We start from the raw sequence: 25,445 nt of genomic DNA on the forward strand, positions 1-25,445 counted from the left end.
GATTTTTGATGCATGGTTAGTTAAGCTGATTGTTCTGTATTCTTCACATCTATTATTATTTAATGCTCTCTTAAATTCAGATCTAGATCTCAGTACTGTTTCTCCCCGTTCATCCTCTTTGACTTCCTCTATAACACCATTTTTGAATTCATTTCCTCTGTATAACTCTTCAATATATTCCACCCACCTATCGACTTAGCCTTTCGTATTATATATATCTGTGTACCATCTTTGTTTAACACATTATTAGATTTTAATTTATGTACACCAAAATTTTCCATAACTTTCCTGTATGCTTCGTCTATTCTACCAATGTTCATTTCTCTTTCCATTTCTGAACACATTTCTTTAATCCACTCTTCTTTTGCTAGTTTGTACTTCCTGTTTATAGTATTTCTTAATTGTCGGTAGTTCCTTTTACTTTCTTCATCACTATCATTCTTATATTTTTAACGTTCATCCATAAGCTGCAATATATCGTCTGAAATCCCAAGGTTTTCTACCAGTTAGTTCTCTGTTCTGCCTAACTTCACTTCTGCTGATTTAAGAATTTCCTTTTTAACATTCTCCTATTCTTCTTCTACATTTTCTACCGTATCTTTTTTACTCAGACCTTTTGCGATGTCCTCCTCAAAAATCTTCTTTACCTCCTCTTCCTCAAGCTTCTCTAAATTCCACAGATTCATCTGACACCTTTTCTTCAGGTTTTTAAACCCCAATCTAGATTTCATTAACATTTAATTATGGTTTTTATCAATGTCTGCTCCATGGTAAGTTTTGCAGTCAACAAGTCGATTTCTAAATCTTTGCTTATATAGTCTATCTGATACCTTGCAGTATCACCTAGCTTTTTCCATGTGTATATTCTTCTATTATGATTTTTAAACTGCATTATGGCAATTACTAAATTACACTTCGTGCAAAAATCTATAACTCTGTCCTCTCTTTCATTCCTTTTGCCCAGCCTGTATTCACCAACTATATTTCCTTCCTTGCCTTTTCCAATCTCCAACTATTATTAAATTTTCATCTCCTTTTATGTATTTAATTGCTTCATCAATTTCTTCGTATACACACTCTACCTCATCATCATCATGGGTGCTTGTAGGCATATTGACGTTAACAATTGTTGTCGGTTTAGATTTCGATTTTATCCTTATTACAATGATTCTATCGTTATGCATTTTGAAATACTCTACTCTCTTCCCTATCTCCTTGTTCAGTACAGAACCTACTCCTGCCTGCCTATTATTTAAAGCTGAGTTAATAATTCTAAAATCACCTGACCAAAAGTCGTTTTCCTCTTCCCACCGAACCTTGCTAATTCTTACTACATCTACATTTATCCTATCCACTTCCCTTTTTAAATTTTCTAACCTACTAACCTTTTTTAGACTTCTAACACTCCATGCTTCGACTTGTAGAATTTTATTTTTTAATTTTCTGGTGACCCCTTCCTTAGTTGTCCCCACCCAGAGATCCAAACGGGGAACTAGTTTACCTCTGGAATATTTTACCAAGGACGGTACATCCGTCATTTTTAAATGAAAATGCAGAGAGCTACATACATTTTCCTGGAAAAAAGCAGCTGTAGTTTTCCATTGCTTTCAGCTGCGCAGTACTCAAGAGGACTGAGTGATGTTGATTTGGTCGTATAAGTCGTCCTGACCTACGCCCTTAACAACCACTGAAAAAGCTGCGGCCCTCTTTCAGGAATCATTCCTTAGTCTGCCTCTCAACAAATACCTCTCTGATATGGTTGCACCTTCGGTTCAGCTATTCTGTATCACTGAGGACTCAAGTCCCCTCACCAATGGCAAGGTCTCATGATTCATAGAGGGAGAAAACCACAATACATAGATATTCAAATCATCCATGGTCAGACAAAATTAATACATATACAAACATGGTTAATAGAACAATTAATTAGACACAATATAATAAAAATAGAAACAAATTAAAGAAATAAATATTATACAACAAAGCGCATATTTATAATGGTTACAGTGAATCTTTAGTTGATAACATATACAAAAAACAAATATCAAAAATTAACAATAATACATGTTTATTACCAACAAATGACATAAAAAATTGACACTGTACATTTAAAATAGATATATATATATACTGATAACAATGTTGAAAATATAACAAAGGTTTATGATAAAAATAAATTTAAGCCTGCATACCAGACAAATAACCATATAATAAAACATTTCAAAAACAGTAAACATACTGATTCACATGGTTTATAAAATTTGGATGGAATTTATAAAATATAATGAAATGACTGCGACCATATTTATATAGGAAAAACTACTAGATCTTTCAAAACTAGATTTTCTGAACATTTTATATATTATAAAAATGGTAACTGGGTTTCTCTAATGTTTCTGACCATCTTATTAATAATAAATATTCAATATCTGATAATCAAACAAATTTGGAAATATTAGAAATCAAAAAATATAATATGAATGTAAATAATAGGGGTTTACACATTTTAGAGAGATTTTATATATATAAATATAAAAGTAAATTTAATTTGATCACCTACAAACAGAATATGAAGATGACATGATTATAAAAACTGCAGTAGATGGCAGCACTTTTTCAGAAATTGTTAGTGTATAATTCAATTTAATTTTTAATTTTTGATTTTAAATGTTAAAAAAAAGGTTTTTAATTTTAATTTCTTTTGTAACTTTAAATTATTATTATTATTTTATAATTTATATATTTTTTTTAAATTAAGAAAGTTTTTATGTATTTTATAAAAAAAAAAAAAATATTATTCTTGATAATGTTTATGTGAACTATGCCATTTAACGTAAACTATTTTAAAAAAATGTATTATAACTGACAATGCAAGAAATTCACAAAAACATTTTTGTATTTTGATAAAATAAGGTAAGTGTCATCTTACTTTATTTATTGTACTGTACGTAGGTTGATCAAATTCATATATATCTGTAAATAAATTTAAACATTTGAAAAATAAATTACACTATATACAAAATTTTCACCTGCACGCTTGCTAAAGAGCGATATTTTTTTTGGCAGTAATGTTTTTTAATTTTTAATATATCTCTTGTTAACTATAATTCTAAAAGATAAGAATTTTTAAGTAAATTATACTCCAATTTTTAAATAATATTGTAAACTAAAGAATTATAAATGCAGAATTTATACACAAATAATGCAAAAAATAAAACTTCACTTTTTCAAAGTAATAAAAAACTGTTTTAATGTACATCCATCATACTACATGAAAACTTGCTTAACCAAGAATTAATGGATACAAACATAATATAATACATATGTATATATTTAACGGTTAATGGTTGGAATATATATATATATATATATATATATATTTAATATGTATGTCACTTATTATCAAGAATCATTCTTTCACACGAATCATCTTCCAAAATTAGATTAGAATTAATGATACTGCTGGCTAGTTTTAAATTATTTTCTCTTGAATCAATTCTTTCAGCAGGTGTCCATGTCATATCATTTTCTAATCGAAATGATCCTAAGAACTGATGAGGCAATCTACTATCCCATTCCTACAACAAAATTAATTGATTTTAATTATAAAAGTAAACATATAATTAATCAAATTCTATCATATCTTCCAGATATGCTGCTATACACAAATACAAGTATAAAAATACAGTTTACTGTTATCAGTTTTAATTATTCATATAAAACCTCATTAATTAGACTAATTTATTTATTCAATACATCTGTTCAAACCCAAAAATGTCTGCAATAATGTACGTTTAAAACCTATATTATATTATAATCTGTCTATCTACACAATTTACAAGTGATATCATCCCTAATCATATGACATACAAGTGAGACTGACAAATTGTTGTTTTTTTTATTGAATACAAGTACAACATTCAATTACAAAATAGAAAACTGAAATACAAATTTTATTTTATTTTTGATGAGAAAGATCCACTACATTTGTAATTTAATGTATTCACTTTTAGCCAAGATCAAGTAACGCATTTATATAATTTTTTCATAAATTTTATTCATTTATTCTATTTAATAAATGAATGGTTTTAGAATTTAATTTTTAGTTAAATATTTTATCATTATTAGTTTATTAATACTGTAGTGTGTCATTTTGACAAATCTTTTGTTTATTATTTCTTACTTATTTGTTTTTATAATTTTACTTCTACCTTAATTTAAAAACTATAAAAGTCAGTATTCTTCAGTAAAAATTATATCAAACATTTATTAGTTTCTACTGAAATTTTTAAATGCAAATAACTCTTGGATCCATGGTTTCCTTTCAAAATTCAGATTTGTGTATCTGCCCATTATATGGTTACACTTCCTAATTTGTTATATTTTAGGATTTAAAAATTTTTGTACTGGAAAAGGAAATTGATTATGATCCATTCAACTGCTTCCCATGCGATAAATATGCTTTTATGTGTGATTTTATATGTTATCTTTTCAAAATGTTATTATTTACAATTAAGATTTTATGAAATTTTCAAACTTGAACATCTATAGTACAAATAATTTCTAAAATCAAATTTTATTGCCTTTAGATTCTTTGTACATTAATTTGGTGTTTTGCATTTTTCTATAAGTTCAATTTTTAACTCTTTAAAATTTCTGTAGTACGATACGGAAAAAAAAAGAAGATGAACTGAATATTAAAATATATTTTTATTATTTTTCTGGTAATAGCAATAACAGGATAGTATAGAGATCAGTCACAAAACAATGTAAAAAAATTGTCTTTTTTTTAAGTTTTGTCCTCGAGACGTTAAAAAAATTGATTAAAATAACTGTAAATAATTTGTGAAAACTTTGTTATTCAAATGCTCATACTAGTCCAAAAAAATCTATTATTGTCAATAATGGACGTTTGTGCATATGAACAAACGTAAATACAAGGTCTGTTCAGAAAAAAAACCGAACATTTTTAATTATGCGCCAACTGAAATATTCAGTGACATGCGGTTGGCAGCAATGTGTTCCACATAACTCCTCTATAACCACATGTTCTTGGATTATTGATATCTCATTTAGTTTTTGTGTTGTTGTTATCTGAGTGCAACATACTAAGTATTAGTAATGATCTCTGTAATGTACGATTTTCAGGAACAGCAATACAATGTAAAATTTTACGTGAAACTGGGGAAAACATCCACAGAAACATTTCAATTTTTGAAACAAGCTTACAGAGATGATGCTCTGGGTTGTACGCAATGTTATAAATGGTTTTCAAAATTTTAAAATGGTCATCAGTCAACTGAAGATGACCGTCAAACAGGAAGGCCTTTGACTTCAACTGATGACATCCACATTCAGAAAATGAACGATCTGGTGCATGCAAATCACCAACTGACAGTCAGAGAACTTGCCAAAGAGGTTAGATCTCAACTGGATCATGCCATGACATTTTGACTGAAAACTGAACATGCATAGAGTTGCAGCAAAGTTTGTTCCTTGTTTGATGATAGAAGAAAAAACATTGAGTGGACGTTTGTCGGCTACTTCTTGAACAAGCCAATGACGATGAAACATTCTTGCAAAGGATCATAACGGGAGATGAAAGCTAGGTTTATGCCTAAAACATTGAAATAAAAGATCAATCATCACAACTGATTGGCAAAGGATCTTCATGCCCCAAGAAAGCATGTCAGTCTCAATCCAATGTCAAAGTGATGCTCTCTGCTTTTTTCGATTTTAATGGAATTGTGCATTTTGAATTCTTGCCTCAGGCTGAAACAGTGAAATGTTCATCCTATCAAGGCATTTTACAATGGTTACATGAAAAAATCCCCAAAAAGAGACAAAAAGTTATCCCCAAAAAGAGTTATGGCAAAATATTCATGGTTCTTTCACCACAACAATGATCCTGTACACTCAGCTTTGTTAATTCATCAGTTTTGTGCCAAAAATTGGATGACTGTCCTCCCTACTTGCCAGACCTGGCTCCTCGTGACTTTTTCTTAATTTCTGAAATTAAAATCAGTGATGAAAGGACGCTGTTTTGAGACTATTGATGACATTAAAGCAAATTCACCATGAACCTTAAAGGTCATTTCAAATGAAGCTATCCAGGATTGCCAGAAATACCAGGAAAAGTGTGTGAAAAGGGGAGGGGAGCACTTTGATGGGGACAAGGACCACTAATCTGTAAAATTAATAATAAAGATTATAAAAATATAAAGTTCGGTTATTTTTCAAGCAGACCTCAGTTGAATACAGGCCAGTTGGCCTGTACTTTGTCTTAAACTCTGGACCCCATTGACCAATTCTCTTCAAACTTGGAGCACACTTACTATCTTTAGGGGGAAAGAATATATTAATTTTGCAAAAATTCGAAAAAAGGTGGGAGCATTTTAGCCACAATAAAATTTCAATTTTTTACTAGGGTACTTAAGCAAACCCTCAAAGGTTGGAAGTTTTTTTTTTATTAAGATCATAAATTACAAAAAAATGTATTTGATATTCATTCACTCCCTCTCCAAAAAATGACTATGTATTTTTTTTTTATCTTGCTTCAGAAAAGGAGTTGATAAGAGTTTTTGAATCTATATTTTCTGCAACAACAGACCTTCAAACCACAAATATTTTTTTAATTTTTAAAACTTGACCGACTCAGTCGGGAAATTTATGCAATTCATTGCTGGCTTAGTCATTCAATATTTACATCTATGTTTAGTCATTAAGGACAGTGATGCCCATAAAAAGGGCAAATATTTTAGCTTCCTGTATCATCAATAATAATTAAATTTTATATTTTACTATTGTTATTATTATCTTTACTTTGGTGCGCTCTCAACATATTTCATCATCCAAAAAAGGAACTTTTCAATTATGTTCAGTAACTCTATTTCTCCTATTTTCCATTTAAATAATATAACTTTTTATTTATTTAAAATATAACAGTTTTATATTATCAAACACCATTTCCTGAGCTAATGCTCCAGTTAATTTAGCCCCAGGAATGATGTAAGGAGGTTCACAGTCTAGTCCTATTCATCATTTAAGGAAGTTCATCGGTTCAACTACAGCTATATAACAAAGTTCAGGAATCAACACAAGCATTAGGACTTCTCTGGTCTGATCTACATAATTAGATTAAAATGTTATAATTTTTTTTCGTATAAATTTTCAGTTAAATTAATTCTTTCTTTTTTATTTAGTTTTTGTTTCTTAACAACTAACCCACAATACATGTAATTTACCAAAATAAAACCCATTACTGAAAAAGTAAAAATAAAATGGTCAATGCTATCTATATTCATAAGCCACTTCCAAAAACTGAGGTAAACTATCTTAGCTGCAGTTTTCCAGACACTGAGTTCCTGCCAATAGATTTTTGCATTCAAAAAGATTACTGTCAATTATAGTTAATATCAATTATACAAAGCAAGTCTGAAACTTTACTTCATTCTAAATACAAAGCATTTAAAAAATGCTTTGTATTTAATAACAAATGTACTAAATAATTTAATACAAATGTACTCTTTTAAGCAATAAATATTTATGTTTTAAGATTATTATACTCACATTTTTCCAGTATACTTTCATTTCCTTTGGAGTAGTAATTTTATATTTGTTTAGTTTTATGAAAGGTTAGATTTTGTTTAATACTAGTTTACAGATAACTTAAAGAATTTATTCATTCCAACCAGTGTAACTATAGAATGTCACCCAGTACAGGTGTCCTTTTCCCTATTTTATGATAAATGAATTTTGTGGAATATAAGAATACCTAATCTAAACAGGATTTGAACCCAGAATCCAAACACCACATTAAAAGAAATTAAAACTACTTAGTATATTTAAAATTAACACTTCACATAAAAAGGGTTTAAAATACATATTCTAAGATACTCTGTATAACACTATACAATAAAAATGATATAGATTTATACATCAGGCATATTTATCTTGACAAAGTTCAATGAGCCAAATTTATGTAATTAAATAGATACAATCTTTTTGCAACAATACTAATTCCATAAAATAAAATAAATGTTAATGAAGTAAAATATCGATTAAACTAAACAAAATATACTATGAGTAATAAATCACTGATGATTTCAAAACTAACTTTTTAATTACAACTTGCTATTTCTGAGCAAGATAAATCTAAATAAAAAAATATGTAGACTGAAAATGAAATTAGAGTAAAACACAGAAAAAAATATACTTATTGAAAATTTACTAAAAGCTACTGAAAATTTTAAAAGAAAATGCTTGCAATGATGGTTACAAAGAAACTTATAATTACCTGAAATTGAATATTTTGAAAAAAAAAAACATACTCTTGTATATCCTCTGTGCATCTTCAAACAACTAAGACATATTTATTTATTTATTTAACCATATGGTTTAACATTATAAAAATGATGTTTTTTTTTCTTAATATTTCACAATATGTAAAAAAAGTTATAACAAAATGAATGCCTTTTTACAAAAAGCACAGATCAAAACAAGAATCACAGAATCAGAAGATCAAAAGAAATAACGATAATGATACTATTATTTGTTATATTCTTAATACTTGCTAAGTGTATGTTTAATCTATCCCAAGGTTATAAAAAAATATATTCTACAGTTAAGTCCACTTCAGTTAACATCAGATGTAAATAAACAGTAGAGTATTTATATGATATGTCCTTGAAAACTACTTCCATTTTTAAAAAAACTAATTACAATAATAAAATTTTTATGCATCAAAATCTCGTAAAGAAGTAGTGAAGAGAGTTAGAAAAGATCATATGACAATTAAAGATACTTTTCAGGAGAAGCATCGTAAGGAGAGAATAATATGTTAAGGACAAAAGAAAGACTATTGAAGCCTACTGAGAATACATATAGAAAAGAATGTATCTTTTCTGCTGTTTTTTGTACTGAGGTAAACTGTACATAAATTTGTACTGGAGCAGTAAAAATTTATGATTGAACTATCATATGCAATCATAATAATTCAAAATTTCAAATCAAAGAACTACATAATAAAATAAAATACATTTTTTAAAGGAATTATGTTATAATGTAATTATAAATTCAATACAAACTGAAGATGCAGAATGCCACAAAAATCGATTCTTGGAAATTAACATTGTATATCTAATTACTGTGTTTTGGTTTACATTTCATATAATATTTAAATTTTATAACACAGCGGTCAATATGTTAATGAATTATTTGAATTCTAAAAAATTAATACATACACTTATATTTTTACATTTACATAGTTTTGAGTATTTAATGGAATTTATGACACATAGGCATGGCCTGTGCTTGGAGAGTTAAATTTTATTTAATATTGCCTAATTTTTGTTATTAATAAGTAAAAAAGGTTTCATTTGAATTAATGTATATAGCTTGCTAACGTAAGAAAAATTAATAAAATTAATAACTAATTTGGGATTCACGCTAGTACAGACATTACTATTACTGTTCATATACATACATACATAATTATTTATGAATTTTAGAAATTTGGTTTTTACAACTGAAAGACAATTGAATTTTTAATGATTTTTTCAGTCCAAAGTTTTTCTTGTAGACTTTCAAAATTGACTACATCAAAATACGAGGCTCAGCTGATAAATTTTGCACACTAGTGTGCTACACGAAGACAAAAGGTACTATCAAGTTGAGCGTAGTGGCACATGATAGCTAAAATCCCCCTCTACAAACCTGCAATAATGCGCTGAAATCCGTTCAGTTTGTTTTCAGTAGCAGTTAAAATGCAGTCGAGTACGGCCAATATTTCAACAAGGTTAAAACAGCCTGCAGTGATCAAACTTTTAACAGCAGAAAATGTGAATCCTACGAATATTTTTCACCATTTAAAAGCAGTCTACAGTAGTAAAACTGTTGACAACAGAACTGTGAATAGGTAGGCGTTGAAATTTTGCGAATGTAAAGCTGGTAAAGCGACAACTGAGGATGGACCTGGCAAAGGACAACCAGTTTGTGTGACTGACAAGAAACATTGAAAGGAAGTGGACAATTTGCTTTAAAGTGACTGGTGAATCTCCCAGCAATGCCTTGTTATTCAGTAAAGCATATATAAAGAACAAGAACGCCATATTATTGAGCAATCAGGTTACCATAAAATCTGTGCACAATGAGTACTATGCAAACTGACAGACGGCTCTCCACAAGCTGAAGTTTGAGCCTATTCCACATCCACCATAATTGCCAGATTTGGCTTCCTGCAACTTCCACTTCTTCCATCATCTCAAGAGGGATCTCAAAGGTAATCACTACACCGTCAACGAAGAGATGAAGGAAGCTGTGACTACTTGAATCCAAGAAAGACCGCCAGAATTTTTCAGTGATGGAATACAAAAACTTGAGAAAAGTGTAACAGTGTAATGGGGATTAAATTGAAAAATAAATACTGCATCTTATACCTAAGATATTGTACTTTTATTCATTTTTTATTTCATTCCAATATCTCTTTTTATTCCCATGTTACGCATATATGTGCAAAATTTATCAGCCGAGCCTTGTACTATTGATTATATCAATATATCAAATATTTTGGAATCTTATCAAAATTTACTATTTTCTGATCTTTCACAGTCGTTATTTCCCAAGTAAAATGAGAAATATGAGTACATTCAACAAATCTACAACAAACCTCAGGTGAAAGCATAGAGAAGTATTTCTGTCCTGATTGTCTCTGATAGAGGTGGTATGTTTTTCCAGGAACTTTTTTAAAGTTGCAAGCAGCATGATTAAGAGATAATCCTTGATGAAGCTCCACAACTACTTTACATGCTTGGCTCTGTAAAAATTTCATTTGTTCTGCTATCAGTTCCAGTCGATTTACAGCTGAAGAATGTGCTATTTTATCAGCCTATAATAAAACCAGCTAAATTATACTTGATTCTCAGCAATAAACAGATCTACTTTATTATTTTATTGATAGTATTAAAAAAACACGCATATAAAAACTCTAAAAAAACATGAAGATTATTATAAAATTGATTTTAAACCACTGATCAATTACAACATTACATTATCATAATTAAAGTAAAATTCCAGATAATCAAAGTTATCTGGTGCCCTTTCTTATTTTTACTTAATACATAGGGCCAAAATAAAACTCTTAAAAGCAGTATACAAATGGTCACAGACTGGTTAAAAGTGATGAATTCTCAGATCATCCTTCAACTTACTCAATGCCTGAACAAATCACCAACATTTAAAAATTAATCCTCAAGGCTAATTAAAAAAAGGTCATTCAGGAATGAACTGCATTCATCATGTCTTTGTACTAATATGAAATCATCCAAAAGTTAGTCAATTGATCTTATGCTATTAAATTCATTTAATTTTGATTAATAATGTAAACTTCCTTTCTACAAGTTAGATTGGAAACAAAATATGCATTAGTAGATATTACCCACAAATAGAAATGTAAAGAGTAGAAAATCTCAATATTCAAAGAAAACACTTAAACACCAGTGAAAAAATTACATCACATTAGTGACGAATCATTTATAAGCCATTTATTCCTACGTCCAGATATGAGGGTAAATCAGATATAAACTGTAATTTTTGTTTTATAATTTATTGAAGGTTAATAAATATACATACTCACAATTTTATTTCTTTACATAATTTCCTCATTGTCTTCAAATTTCTGTCCTCCAAGTGCTTCTTTTAGTGGCCCAAACAAATGGTAATCACAAGGCGATAAGTCCGGACTGTATGGAGGGTGCTCCAGTGCAGTCCAGAATAAAGATGCAATTTTTTCTTGAGTTTGAGCTGCGATCAGGTGGGACCAAGCATTGTCGTGAAGCAGAATGACATATCTGATCTTTTTGACATCTTTTATTAATGATATACCAGTTCTGCCTTTTCTAAAAGTTGACAGTAATATGCAGAATTCACTGCACAATGTTCATGGAGAAAATCAACATGCAACATTCCTTTGAAATCAAAATATACTGTGGCTTTAATGGGTACAGTTTCTCCCTTTTTTCGCCACTCCATACTTGGCTATTTTGATCCTGGAGTGTAATGGGCCCCAAGTTTCATTGCAGGTCATGATTTGATGCAAAAAAATTCTCCTTCAGCTTGATAATGACTCAACTGCTGGCACACTTCTAGCAGATAGAGCTTCTGATCTTCAGTGAGAAGATGAGGGACCCTCATGCTACCACTTTTTTAATTCCAATTACTCCAGAACATTAAATCATGGATACCGGTGTTCTTTAGTGGTTGGGTTTCAATTAACCACACATCTCATGAACAGTCAACCTGAGACTGTACAAGACTACACACTTAATTACATTCATACACATCATCTTCATTCATCCTCTGAAGTAATACCTTAAAGTGGTTCCGGAGGCTAACAGAAAAAGAAAAAAAATCACCAGTAATGACTGCCTGAGCACTGCCATAGCTTATTCCAATCTCAAAAGTAATTTCTACAATTGTTAATCAATGGTTGCCCTTGATAAGGTGACGAACCATAAGAAAGATTTCAGCAGTAGCACTTGTCCTCGGGCGGCGTTGGTGACCTTCATTTTCAACTGGTTCTTGTCCTTCTGAAAACTGCTTATGGCAATCATATACTTGAGTCTTTTTAAGTGTGTTTTCCCCGTACTGTGTCTGAAGTCTTCTCAAAATTTCTGATGGGTTTCACACCCTCTGCCATGACAGATTTAATAATAATATGTTGCACTATGTGCAATGATAGCTCTTGCTGTGACAATATGATACAGATAGAAAAAAAAAATCAGCTGACTTTCTAAGAGTGGGATCCCCTCCATGCATCCCTATATTCAACACTGCGGAGCCATGCCGATCTCCATACGCCATGTATCAACGACAACAAAAATTCCAATTTCTATTTGATTCACTCTCATACTTAACTCAAACTTTTGCATCAAAGTTCTCATTTTGCTGCAGGAGCAAATGTGTGTTTGCCCAACACCCACACATTTAATGACATTAAAATATAAGGTATAAAATAATAAAAGAAGAAATCGAATTAAAATGAATGAGGTCAACATACACCCTGAATTTGACACTTTGTAACTTCTGTTATTGTCAAAAGTTAAGGAAACAATCTCTGAAAACAATTAACAATTATTTTATTGTTTAAATTCAACAATCACTGCATAAGGACTGAACAAACTACATATAAACATCACTAACTTATCTAACATAAGATATATACTCAATCTATGTTATTCTAAATATGATTTAATATATATATATGTTCAAAAAGTGGGAGAGCAATTATTACATCATATTCCCCAAAGTGAACTACATTAGAGATGATAATGGTGAATAAAAAATATAATCCTTTTTTTTTTACCTAGGTAATCCTTAGGTTATCTATGGATAAGTAATCCTTTTTAGATAACAATTAATTACTAGAACTTTTCAGCAGCATACTTAAATGATTATAATAATGCAACATGAAGAAACAACTTAAGTCAAGCAAGAACTTTAAAAACTGTAAAAGGGAACACTGGATACAAATGGACAGATGAGCCTCCAGCAACATCCTCAAAAACTGCAGGCATGAATATTATTCATCTTAGACAGTCCCCTAGGTGAGGGGAAAATGTACCTAGCCCTTTAGAAGCATTTCAAGTTTATTTCACTAATGATCTAATAAACAAAATAGTCACTCAAACCAATAGTGAAATATTACAAAAATAGGCAGACTACAAAACAATCAAATTTTCTTGAAGCGAGACAAATTCAGTAGAAATAAAAGATTTCTTAAGGATTTTGATTTTCAGTGCTTATCGCAAAGATAACCACTTGAATACTGTAGAGATGTTTGATGTCAACCTGAGTGGAAATGTATATTAAGTTACTTTTGCAGACAAACATTCCAGGTTTTGATTGATTGCTTGAGATTCGATCACAAGGCAACAAGTGTGGAAAGAAAAACTAATGATCGTTTTGCACTCATATGTGAGGTTTGGAGTGCAATAATTGCAGCTTGTACAGACAACTATGAACCTGGGCCTTATACTGTAATAGATAAGCAATTGTTAGCCTTCAGGGGCAGATGTCCCTTCAGAATGTGCATACCTAATAAGCCAGCTAAGTATTGCTTAAAGATAGTTATGATTTGCAGTAGTGGCTCCAAATACATGCTCAATGTCGAACTTACCTTGGAAAGCAAACAAGTAAAAGTCCCCTAGGTCATTACTACATTGAAACATTAGCAAAGCCTTTCAAAGGTACTAAATGAAACATAACAATGGAAAACTGGTTTACCAGTGAATTCCTAGCTGATAGCCTAGCTAAAGAACCATACAAACTCACAATCATTGGCACAATCCATAAGAATAAACCAGAAATTCCACATTCAATGATTACACACACAGGAAGATCTTTAGGGGAATCCAAATATCTGTTCAGTGGAAATACAACCCTTTTATCTTATAAGGCAAAGTCAAACAAAGTTGTGTGCTTCATTTCCACCATGCATATGATAAAGCAACATCTCAGACAAATAATAAAACAGTTATAACAGACCATTATAACCAGACTAAAGGTGGTGTGGAAACCTTTGATCAAATGTGTAACACAATGTCATGTTCTAGGAAAACTAAATATTGGCTGCTTTGTATCTTTTATGGATTGATAAATACTGCTGGAATAAACAGTTATAAAATCTTTAACAGAAACCTGACAGCTAAAGGACAAAAAGAAATGACAAGGACAAATTTCATGAAAGGCTTACACAAACAGCTAGTTACACTCTGGCAGGAAACTCATCTGCAAGTTTGTTACCTTGGTCACTAAAAACAATTATTAGAGGGGTCCTAGGAAACAATGAAGCATGGCCACCAACCAAAAGACAAAAAAGAAAAGAGAACCACCTGCAGAATGTACAGATACCAAAAAAAACGTATGACAACGTTGTGCAAGATGTGATACCCCCTTCTGTCTTGAGTACAGAGGAGACATGTGGAAAGTTTGTTCCGAGAACATGTAAACTACCATCATCAGATCTCTGCAAGTTGAAAAATTTTTTGTTTTTATTTTACAATGTATTTTTTTTTGGCTAAATATCTACTGTTGTATAAATTGCAAATAGATACCATTAACGTATTTCCTAGGAAGGACACCAGTCTAGGGTTAAATAAAAATACACTTAAGTGGACTGCTAATAGTAATAAACTATAGTAAAATTTACCTTATTGAATAAAAATGTGCTAATTTTAAAAATATAAACTATGGAAAATTTTTTTAATTTTCTTTATCAAAACTATAATGTTAATATTTCACAAAATATACTTAAAAGAGATGAATAACCTGCAAATGTAACAAAAATGTTTAATTTTTAAATTATTATTCTATAAATCATTACAGAAATGTAACAAATATTATACCGTATACATAGTTTCTATAAAAAATTTGACTTTTTAATATGCTGTTTCATTAAATATTTTAATCAATACTGAGGATGAGGGATCCCATGAAAGTACTTTCGTGTTAAAATTAAGGTAATATGTCTTATCTAAACAATCTATAGCAGGTTTATAATATAATTTAACAGTACAGAGGAATAATATTAATCTTAAGATTAATTTCAGTAAAATAACTATTCTATAAAAATCATAACATTATGTATTATTTCTTGCATTAATAAATGATAAAGTTCTACGTAAAGATCATTATGGTCAAAGGAATTTTCTTTCTTGTGAATACATTTAAGGAGAATGAAACAATCCCTGAAAGGAAGAAAAATTTTTGTTTAACAAATTGCATCCAAGCAGCAAAATATAATTATACAGTGGCGGCACATGTATAGACACTGTGGAACTGCAGCATTCCCTATTTCCACTTGATATTATCACAACATTTTATACAATTAGTCCTTTTTTCTTTATGCTTGTACAATATATAATCCTTAAGCTTAATGTCAGTAGCCATCCCCCAGTTTATGAAAAAGATACAAAAATCTTTGTATGGAACTGTGCACTTCACAGTTCCAGCGGGTTGGTGTTTGGCTGTTGTGCGCATGCATACATAAAAAGCTGCAGTGAGACTGCGAGGGAGAGATAGCACTGTCGCTCCCACAGTGCCAACCCTAGCGTGCCGGTGGAAGGTAATTTTTTTTTATTCCGCATGTGTATGGAGCATTCCTCACTCATTCCCTTTTCTAGTTTAGTTGGTGGAAGGAATATGAAAGTGGTTTAGTGGTTTTTTTCAGTAGTGATCAGAAAATGGCAGAAAGCAAGGGCTTTCTGCCCTTGGTAAACCCAAAAACTGCCTCCCCCAAGCTCCAAAAACACAGAATTATTGAACCATGTTAACCGGAAAAACAACTTGTAATTGAATTAAGGCAATAATACTAAAAAATTGTTTTATTGAAAAACAAAATTTGCATTTTTAATGAGCTGACAAACTAAACTAGCACCTACTATTTTCAGAGATAATTTAAATATACCTTTAAAACAATAAACAAAACTAGTACAATAATAATATTATAAATAGTAAATAATATTATTTTCTAGATTCAAGTAATCGAAATATATTTTTGTGGGTTGTGTTTATTTTTTTTGCACTCTAGTTCAGGCGGTTTTGCCACTGTAGGCAGCTGCCTACCGCCTAGGGCCAGCCCTGCACTCAGTCAAAATATATAATAAAAACACCTTGGGGATTGAGTTATTATCAGTTAATTAATACAAATACTAACGCTTAAGATCAGAGCATTTACAAGGTATTTTAAATCCTTACAAATAAAAGATATATTCAAAATTTTAATGCAGATTTATAATTTTGTTCATTTCTACAGGGTTTCTTCTCTCCTTAGATAAATAGTATGCTGGAGGATAAAGGAGTTATGAAAAAATAATAGAATACAAAACAACAGGATCAATCATAAATAAATTGTATGGTTATCAAGTGTAGCAATTTTTCCTGAACAAGTCCAGTTCGGACAATCAATATGTGCTAAGATTTTAAGGCTCTGAAGTTTTCAAATATAAGCTGAGATAAAAAAGTAGAAACTATAAATTTTACCAGCAATTCATTTTGAGAAATCTTTGTAATATTCAGGGGCAATGCAATAAAATTTAATAATTATATAATTTCAAAATATTTACAACATAAATGAAGAAACTCAGAAAACATTAATCAAAGGATATCATTAGTCAACAAACCAATCAATTCAGCTTCTTAATGTGTAATAATCTACAAAGAATGATTTAAAATTTTTGTAACATCAATATAATAATGTGAACGAAAGGAAAAATTGGGACCATAAAAATAAATGAATCAGTAGTGAAATATAGAGGTAAAATAATACTTCCAATAGAGTAAATTCTTTCTACACATGTTACTACTCCACGTTTTATAGGTAACCCCCTTTCAAACCCACACTATTCTGCTCCTATTACATTCCTTTAATTCTGATGAGATTCTAATGGACTAAACAGTATCGTTTAAAATACTTTTGGTAAAAAAAGAAGCAAACATAGAATTAAATTCTTGCCACCATTCTGCCAGTGTTTTTGAAATGATATATATTTCTCAATTTTAGTTAACTTAAACCTCAAAGATTATTCCCACTTAAAGTAAGGAGTAAATTAAATTTAACTGGTCAACTATTTATCTCCTGCAATATTTTTGGACCAAAACAAGACCTACACCATAGAAGAAGAAGGCCAGAAAAGGCATGATGTCAAATATAGAGGGAGGGTCATTGACTAAACATTATATTAAGATTAACAGAGAATTAAAGCATCAGGACAATAAGTTTTGACAATGAAGTGGTTCCGAAACGCATCAACAAGAGATAAAAGAATGAAGTTAAGAAAGTCAAACAGGACTAAACTCAGAAACTATAATGATCTTAGCAATAGAGACAATATTTACTATTATCATTTCTGTCTTAACAATTTTTATGATAATTCGCACCACAAAATTAATTATTATTATTATTATTATTATTATTATTGTGTTCATTACTAGGATTCTCAGTAATGAACAAGTCAACCTCAGCACCTCAGGTGATATATCTTAAAACAAAGTATGTCTAGGAATACATTTCCAACATAAAATTTCTTCCAACATAAAATTCTGATGTTAATATTATATAAGGTTAGGTTAATCTAATGGCCATATAAAAGTAAACCTATATTTTAGATTAATACAATCTCACACAATTCTGTGGATTTTCAAGATCCTTCTTAATTCAATTCCAAATATAAAATTTTGGCCAAAATCTTATACAAATTTCTAACTAGTTGAACTTCTGCGCACAGGTGTACATTAATAAAAAAACATTTAACACAATTTCTGAGGGCTACTTTATATTATTAATACAGGTAATGTCTTCAAAAACTGATCTTAAGAAATAAATAAAATGCTGTTTTAAAGAGAGCAAGTTTAGCTTTCAATTTATTAAACATATTTATTTTTACATTTTATTTCATTTCAAGAAAATTTTTTTAAATGCAACTTTTATATAATATTTAACAAATACCAATACAACAGAAAAGCAATACTTATCTAAGAAAATGTTTTGATAAAAAATTGCATGAAATAGCCTAAAAGTATAAAAATATAAGACTTGCCTTTTCTACTTCCTTAGCTAATTCATTTAATTCGACTGTCAGATCTCTGAATGTGGAAGAAACATTTAATAACTTATGTCCAAACGGTTCTAGATCTCTTTCAACTAAACAAACTGTAAAAGAGAAAATTAATTATGCAAGAACAGATCCATTTAACAAATGTAAGTGATAGTTAAAAATATATAATCAACAGGACTATAAAGAAATCAGAAAGTGAGAAGTAAATGATACTGTTAAAACAAAAGCCAGAAAATTTACATGACAACCCAGTGTACAATCAAATTCTACTTCAATGGTAATTGTTAATTTGCTAAACCTTAGCTGACACTTAAGAATTCATCAGAGGTTTATTTTTAAAAAATATTTAATTTTATTTAAGACAAAAACAGATAAAAAAAATCAAAAGGTGTATAAAGGAAAAATATCACAAGCTGAGGTATACAAAAAAAAAAAATCTGTGGGATTGTAAAGGGCATTAAATACTGTTCGCCAATAATGAGAATAGAGCTCTAAAGAATGAAGTGGCGGTGAGCTACTAACATTTGTGTGAGAGAGACAGACATTACATATGTGTGTGCAAGAGACAAATAAATGAAGGGGACTACTACTTCCCTCTACATGTTTCATAGCGCAACTCTATTCTCATGTTGGCTGAACAACAATAATACAAATGAAAATGAAAAAAAAAAATATTAAAATTTGTAAAAAATGTTAAAAGTTTCCCTAGCTCAGCCACATAATTATCTAGAATATTATGCTAACTCTGCATGTTAGTTTAAATATGCTCCGCAATGCTACATAATGTATGCAACCAACAAAATTTTGACAACTAGCTATTATTACAACATAGTTATCTGTGAAATAACACCAGATAATATGGCTAAGCACAATTTCTTCTCAGTAATTATTCTCATTAATGATTTGCATAGTAATACTGTATCTTTTGTGTTGCAGTTTTTTTTTCACAACAGTTGTTTACACAACTGTAACTGTTTCACAACTGTTTACATTGCCATATTATTAATCAACTTTTCTTCCAGAATTTGTAAAATTAAGAAATTATAAGGTTCTAAGCTTAGGGTATTCTCAGCTTACTAGTGGCTTCATCACCTCATTCACTACCTGAATTTCTACACAGCTATTGATACAATAGAACATTACATTTCAATTTCAGCTACAAGAATTTAAAAAGTTACATTTTGTAGTCAATAAAACTGACTGACTGGTAAATAGATCAGATAGCTACAGCTGTTAAAATATTCAGTATTTTTTTTTAATTATCTGTTTCTTGTCCGCTAAAAAACTTCACACAAACCCAACACAGACTCAAACACTTTGCACACAGTAACACTGAAACTGTTCTCAGGTTCTTTTCCACCACATTTAAAAATAAACTTGATTTAACTTGATAATTCTCAATGATAAAGTTTGATTTTATAAAAGGGGAACTCAAAACTACAAGGAAAAAAATCACTAATTATGATTTACATCACAAAAGAAGAAGCTTGTCTTTGAAAAGTTACAGCTTACAATAGCAAAAAAAAAGAGCTCAGTACTGCTTTAACACTTGCTCTTTTTGTTATTGACGTGGGATGAAAATAAAAAATAAGTGTTAAGTATATTTAAGAACAGAGTGGTGTTTGTTTTTCACAATTTTTTTTTTAATTGTTGGTTTCAATATAGTAGTCATTTTTTTAATGTACCTATTTCTGCTCTCAAATAATGGTAAGAGATCTTTTTTGTACTAATGTACACTTATCCACAGTTTAAAAATGTATTTCATTAAAAAATGCTTTCAGAATTCATGGTAAATTTTGTATTATATATTCCTTTTTATTTTTAATCATTTCAGATTCCAACTGAGTAAATGCTTTATTCTATTCTCTTTGCAATACTGTTTTTGTGGTAATGCACTGCACATGAGGATGTTTCTTTACAGAGTAAATTTAAATAAAGTTTCCTAGAAATAAACGATTCATTTTTTTTTATTTTAACTTTCTTATAGAAACAGATTAAACTCTTTTTTTCTAATACATTGCTAGTAAAATGCCTAATTATAAAAGCTTCTATGTAATTAAAAAATATTATTTGTAAGTAGAATTTATAAATAAAATAAAGTACTATTTTATTTTATGTTATCATAAATTCCTAGTAAATAAAATTTGTAAATAGAAATTTAAAAATATGTAAACAATTACAGTATATTTGAAAACTTTTGTAAACAAATGTTAGTCATGAATTGTGACATCATCCTGACCTATATAATGACATCTGGTGGATTCCTTCCATCACAAGTGGAAAAGAATCTACTTTCTGTGTAAATGTGTGGGGAATTCTTAGTCATGTTATACAATAACAAGTGTTTGAACAGGAATTTTATAACCGAATAAGAATTTTGATAGAGAACCAAACAAAATAACAAAGGATCATTTTCAAAAAAATACCGTAAATATTTCAAAATATTTTGGAAATATTCATCCGTAACTGCATTAACAGTATAAGGTTTTATAATAAAACCTTATAAAGTTTTATAATTTCAATAAATACTGAGCTGTGACGGAAAGAATTTTCACCATTACAACTACTGACAATCTTTGGCTGCCTGCTAAATAAACATACATCTTTTCACAATGGTAAAAAAAAAAAACAAATATACGCTCTGTATGGTATTCTGTGCTGAAATTATGAATCTCATTTAAAAAAAAAACAAAAGAAACTGCCATATGCAGAAAATGAAAAATTATTACTGTTACTGATAATAAGTTTTAGGATTCTTTTAATTTTTTTATATGAAGTTACAAAGTGATGTTACAAAAGGTTGAATTAAACTATATTTATCACACTTTAAAAGCTAACCCTGTATTTTATCTCAGGTTAATAAATTAAAACATATCAGCTTAACTAGACTAAGGAGCAAAATTAACCTGTTTTTTTTTTTTTTTTTGTTCACAAGAAACAAAATATGTAATCTCAATCGACCTTTTCCCACTGAATTCAAATATGTATATAGATCTTCTCCATCACTCACCATTTTTTTTTTATGACAAATAAACATTGAAAATGTATTAATTTACAATGCATGCAGGCCATAAAAGGTGGTAGTTGTTACCTTTTGCATTAGATTATCTGGAACATCCTGCTTTAGCATCTGACAAAAATATGTGAACATTCTTATACACTCCCACGGTCGCTGTTACCTGTTTTTCATGACTGAGATTTGCTGGTGGAAGTGTTTTCGTGGTTGTCACTTGATGGTGCCAAGGTTGTCTAGAAAGAAATCCCAGTGTGAATCAAAGAAATCAATTTTTAAGGAAATAATGCATCTTATTATGTCTATATGACTGTAACAATTCATCCACAATGCCATAGTATTAGGGAGATTTATGATTTTTTAAAAGGTTTACACAATACTTTTAAATGACCTTCACTCTGACTTTTCAACTTTGCTTAACAGTTGTTCAAATATTCCTTCTCTAATCAAAGTTCTTATTTGGGTACTCACAAAAATTTCTTTCTTGATTTTTACATCATTAACTTGGGAAAATTTTTCTCTCAAATAATGCAATCCAGCACCTTTTTATCCATTGTTTTAACAAAGGTTTTGTCTTAACAAAGGCTCATTTTATAAGGAGTGGAAGTAGTAGAATCATTTAAAAGTTAACTAGTGAGATGTCACATTTTTCTGTCCAAACATAAGTACTTTACACTTAGGCCATTCCTTCCTAATACAATGATTTGTCTTGTCCCTGCTGTCCCATTCATACAAAAAGCAACAAAATTTGTGTAACTGAGCTGCAAACTCAATATAACACAATAATCTTTAAATTGCAGCATAAAGTTGACAGTACTTGTTGAATGTTTTCTAAAAGGATTTTCATATTGTTACACAGCACACTAAACTATTTTTTTCATAATATAAATCTTAAAACTCTTCCTGATGATTACAAAAGAAACATATTTTAGTGTCAGTATGGAGAAGATCTAGCCTTATCCTAGATCCCAAAAGCTTGGCTTGTTTCTTTAACAAGTTTAAATCCTAAACAAGGTAACTTAATTTGTCCGAGTTATCAGATGAGATTCATGGGAAGAGGATTCTGCTTCAAAGGTAAGATTATTTGCTCTTCTGTTGAACTGCAATAGCTTTCTCATATTCCAATTCATCTTCTAAAATTAAATGTGTTGGAATATGCAGTACAGGTAAGTCCTCACCAAGAAGCACTGGCCTTGTAACAGATGATAAATTTGGGTACTGTACTGAGTGTTTGAATTTACTACTTTACTCCTTATATCTCTGTAATACAGAAATAACAATTCAACAAATGGTCTTGTGATTCAAGCCACATCATTGATATAGCAAAACTTATTTGTCAATTACCCCTAATCTGATGTTTCATACAGGTCTAACAGTAAATGCAGGGGTCCAGTTCTTACTTCTTTCCCAACTTTACAACCAAAATATAATTCTTAAGATTTTATAACTAGTAGAGTCAAACTTAGTTGTTTTTCTTTAAACAAGAAAACCCCACACACACATAGCAGAACTTATCCAGACAATTTATACTTCCTTGGCACATTTATACAGTAACACAACACACTTGACAAAATAAATGCAAATTACAAAAGAGAATGAAACCATAGTGTGTTTAACAGTACTGATGTATTAATTGTATGACTCAAGAATATTCTGTGCTGGTATGTCAAAACCTGTAGTAAATCTATCATCATGTATCTAATGGCTTCATAATGTTATTTTGTACTAGACCCTTAGTTAGAAATCATTTAAAATATTTTTCTAAGAACATAAGTTATCCCTAAAAAAAGAATTCCATGAAACCAATATTTCAAAAATATTACCACACAAAAACTTAGGGTGATGAAAAAGTTCTTATTGCATTTTTGAATTCAGCATAAAAAATTACAATGGAAACAAAATACAATTTTCATGTGCCAAAAACTGTGTTTATTAGTTTTATCCAGTTAATTAATTTCACTGTTTTAAACATTAATTTATTCAAATCAGTTAAGAAATTAGCCTTTTCCCAAATGCAATAAATAACTGACAATTTTACAGTAACTATGTTAATAATCTTTTATAACATTACAATATTTGTAATATTATACTGCTTTATATTTGTAATATATTTATAATAACATTATATTTTCACTGATGTTAATGGCAAAATAGTATCTTTAGTTAGGTTTTGTGGCTTATTGATGCCAGCCAATTTATCTACCAAAATTCTTTTAAATCAACATCTCAATAAACTAATATAATCAGAAATGGCAACATGTTTTTTGAAAATCAATTTTTAAGTCCAAGCATAACTGGCTTGTTCAGTCCACTGTATTCTACATGGTTAGGAACACTCAGAACCTGAGCAACAAAGAGTATTCCAGTTGCTGAGAACAAAGATAGACACATGTAAGAAAAGATTATTGGACGAATAATATATCTGATAGAAGCAAAGATACTTAATAAATCATAGTATACAAAAATATTGCAGCATCCACCCCCAATATTATGCAAGGCATTGAGTACTTTTAACATATTTGGTACAATAGTTATTTATAATATTGTAATTAATGACAATGTGACATAATAAAAAAAAAATTACACAGAAATAGAATGAACTTAATTGGCTAGTCAACATTATTTCTGGGACATACTGAACCCTATGCAAGGACATGCCCAATTAAGCACCACCACAATGTTTTGGATATTTTCTATCGTAAAATCTAATTAGTCATTAAATAGGAGGGGATCTATCATCAGAGTTTTAAAGGGTTGATTTGAAATCCAATTACCAAATATTATTATAACAGATTCTGAAAATGTTATTTCATACTTCAGAATAATGATTAATTTTGGATGAAATTATTTTTATCATTAAAATAAAACCACAATTTTTCAAATACTATTACTTTATCAGAATTAAATCAATCAGTTACTTGAGTAGGGGAAACTGCACTTTCCATTCACAAATCATAGTTATGCTACACATACACAGTATGTATAGTTTTAGTAAATAGCAAAGTTTATTTAATGAGCAAGATCTCACCTGAATGAGGATTTCAAACTAATCTAATGAAGCGTGACCCATCAGAAATTCTAAAATAGTCCAAAACCAAAACAGCCCTGACAAGATAGCCTATTCTAAAATAACACCAAAAAATTTGTATATTAACGTAAAATAGATGAGGTTTGCGAGCCCAGGTTATGTTTGTCTTAAAACTAAACTTTCTCTTTTTACGGGCTTCTCATAATCTATTTTCCTTAGAAATTAGTATCGGATGATTTTTTTAAATTTGTAGTTATCGTTCACCCCTACCAGTGCTTAACAGTGTTTGTACATAGCCATGGGCTATTTTGACTAGGTACGATCAAACTTTAAAGAAGCTTTAAACAAAGATCTATTGTAACTAATAACAATTTAATGAGTTTTTTATAACTACAAAACAGACCTACCTTTACTGTGAACTTGAGAGTCGGTGATATTATTGAAGTCAAAAGACCTCTTCATTGTGGATTTAATACAATTCAGCAGCAGTTGTATTAAAGCTTTGACATTCAAGCGAAATTGGAATGAAATAAATAAACCACTCAAAACTGTAACCACCAAGGAATAGTAATAATAATTAAGTAACTTAATCTTGTATTATTAATCCCATCGGTTCGCAAGTTTGAAACGCATTCCTAAAAAAATTAACAGGTAACTAACAACTTGGTTCACGGTTAAAAATATTATTACACAATCAAATGTAACATCAGCTGTTCTAAACAAACAGAACAACTAAAAAGTTAAGATTCAGTGAATGTTAATGATAAAACAAACATATAGTTCGAATAGCTAA

At 29.7% G+C, this 25,445-nt stretch overlaps 1 protein-coding gene across 2 annotated transcripts; it reads right to left on the reverse strand.

Moving 5' to 3' along the window:
• Positions 1-2,051: 2,051 nt before the first annotated feature.
• On the reverse strand, positions 2,052-25,357 carry LOC142333681 (uncharacterized protein C1orf50 homolog). 2 transcript variants are annotated; one of them, XM_075381109.1, is made up of 4 exons: positions 25,060-25,357; positions 18,594-18,706; positions 10,667-10,813; positions 2,052-3,578 (listed from the first exon to the last, which is right to left on the reverse strand). In XM_075381109.1, the coding sequence occupies exons 1-4, from the start codon at positions 25,112-25,114 to the stop codon at positions 3,393-3,395; spliced, it is 501 nt and encodes a 166-aa protein (XP_075237224.1). In that variant the 5' UTR covers positions 25,115-25,357; the 3' UTR covers positions 2,052-3,392. The 2 variants fall into 2 exon arrangements, with proteins under 2 accessions (XP_075237224.1, XP_075237216.1); XM_075381101.1 differs by having other exon boundaries at positions 10,667-10,885; positions 25,060-25,353.
• Positions 25,358-25,445: the final 88 nt, after the last annotated feature.

Source organism: Lycorma delicatula, chromosome 1, assembly GCF_047948215.1.
Source record: "Lycorma delicatula isolate Av1 chromosome 1, ASM4794821v1, whole genome shotgun sequence".
Taxonomy (NCBI): domain Eukaryota; kingdom Metazoa; phylum Arthropoda; class Insecta; order Hemiptera; family Fulgoridae; genus Lycorma; species Lycorma delicatula.

Excerpts from the sequence above, each read along its gene's own strand:
- LOC142333681 (XM_075381101.1), bottom strand. The coding sequence starts at position 25,114 with ATGAAGAGGTCTTTTGACTTCAATAATATCACCGACTCTCAAGTTCAC. Across the intron at positions 18,707-25,059 it reads CTCTCAAGTTCACAGTAAAG|TTTGTTTAGTTGAAAGAGAT; the intron begins GTAGGTCTGTTT and ends TCTCTTTTACAG. Across the intron at positions 3,579-10,666 it reads TCTCTATGCTTTCACCTGAG|GAATGGGATAGTAGATTGCC; the intron begins GTTTGTTGTAGA and ends ATTTTGTTGTAG.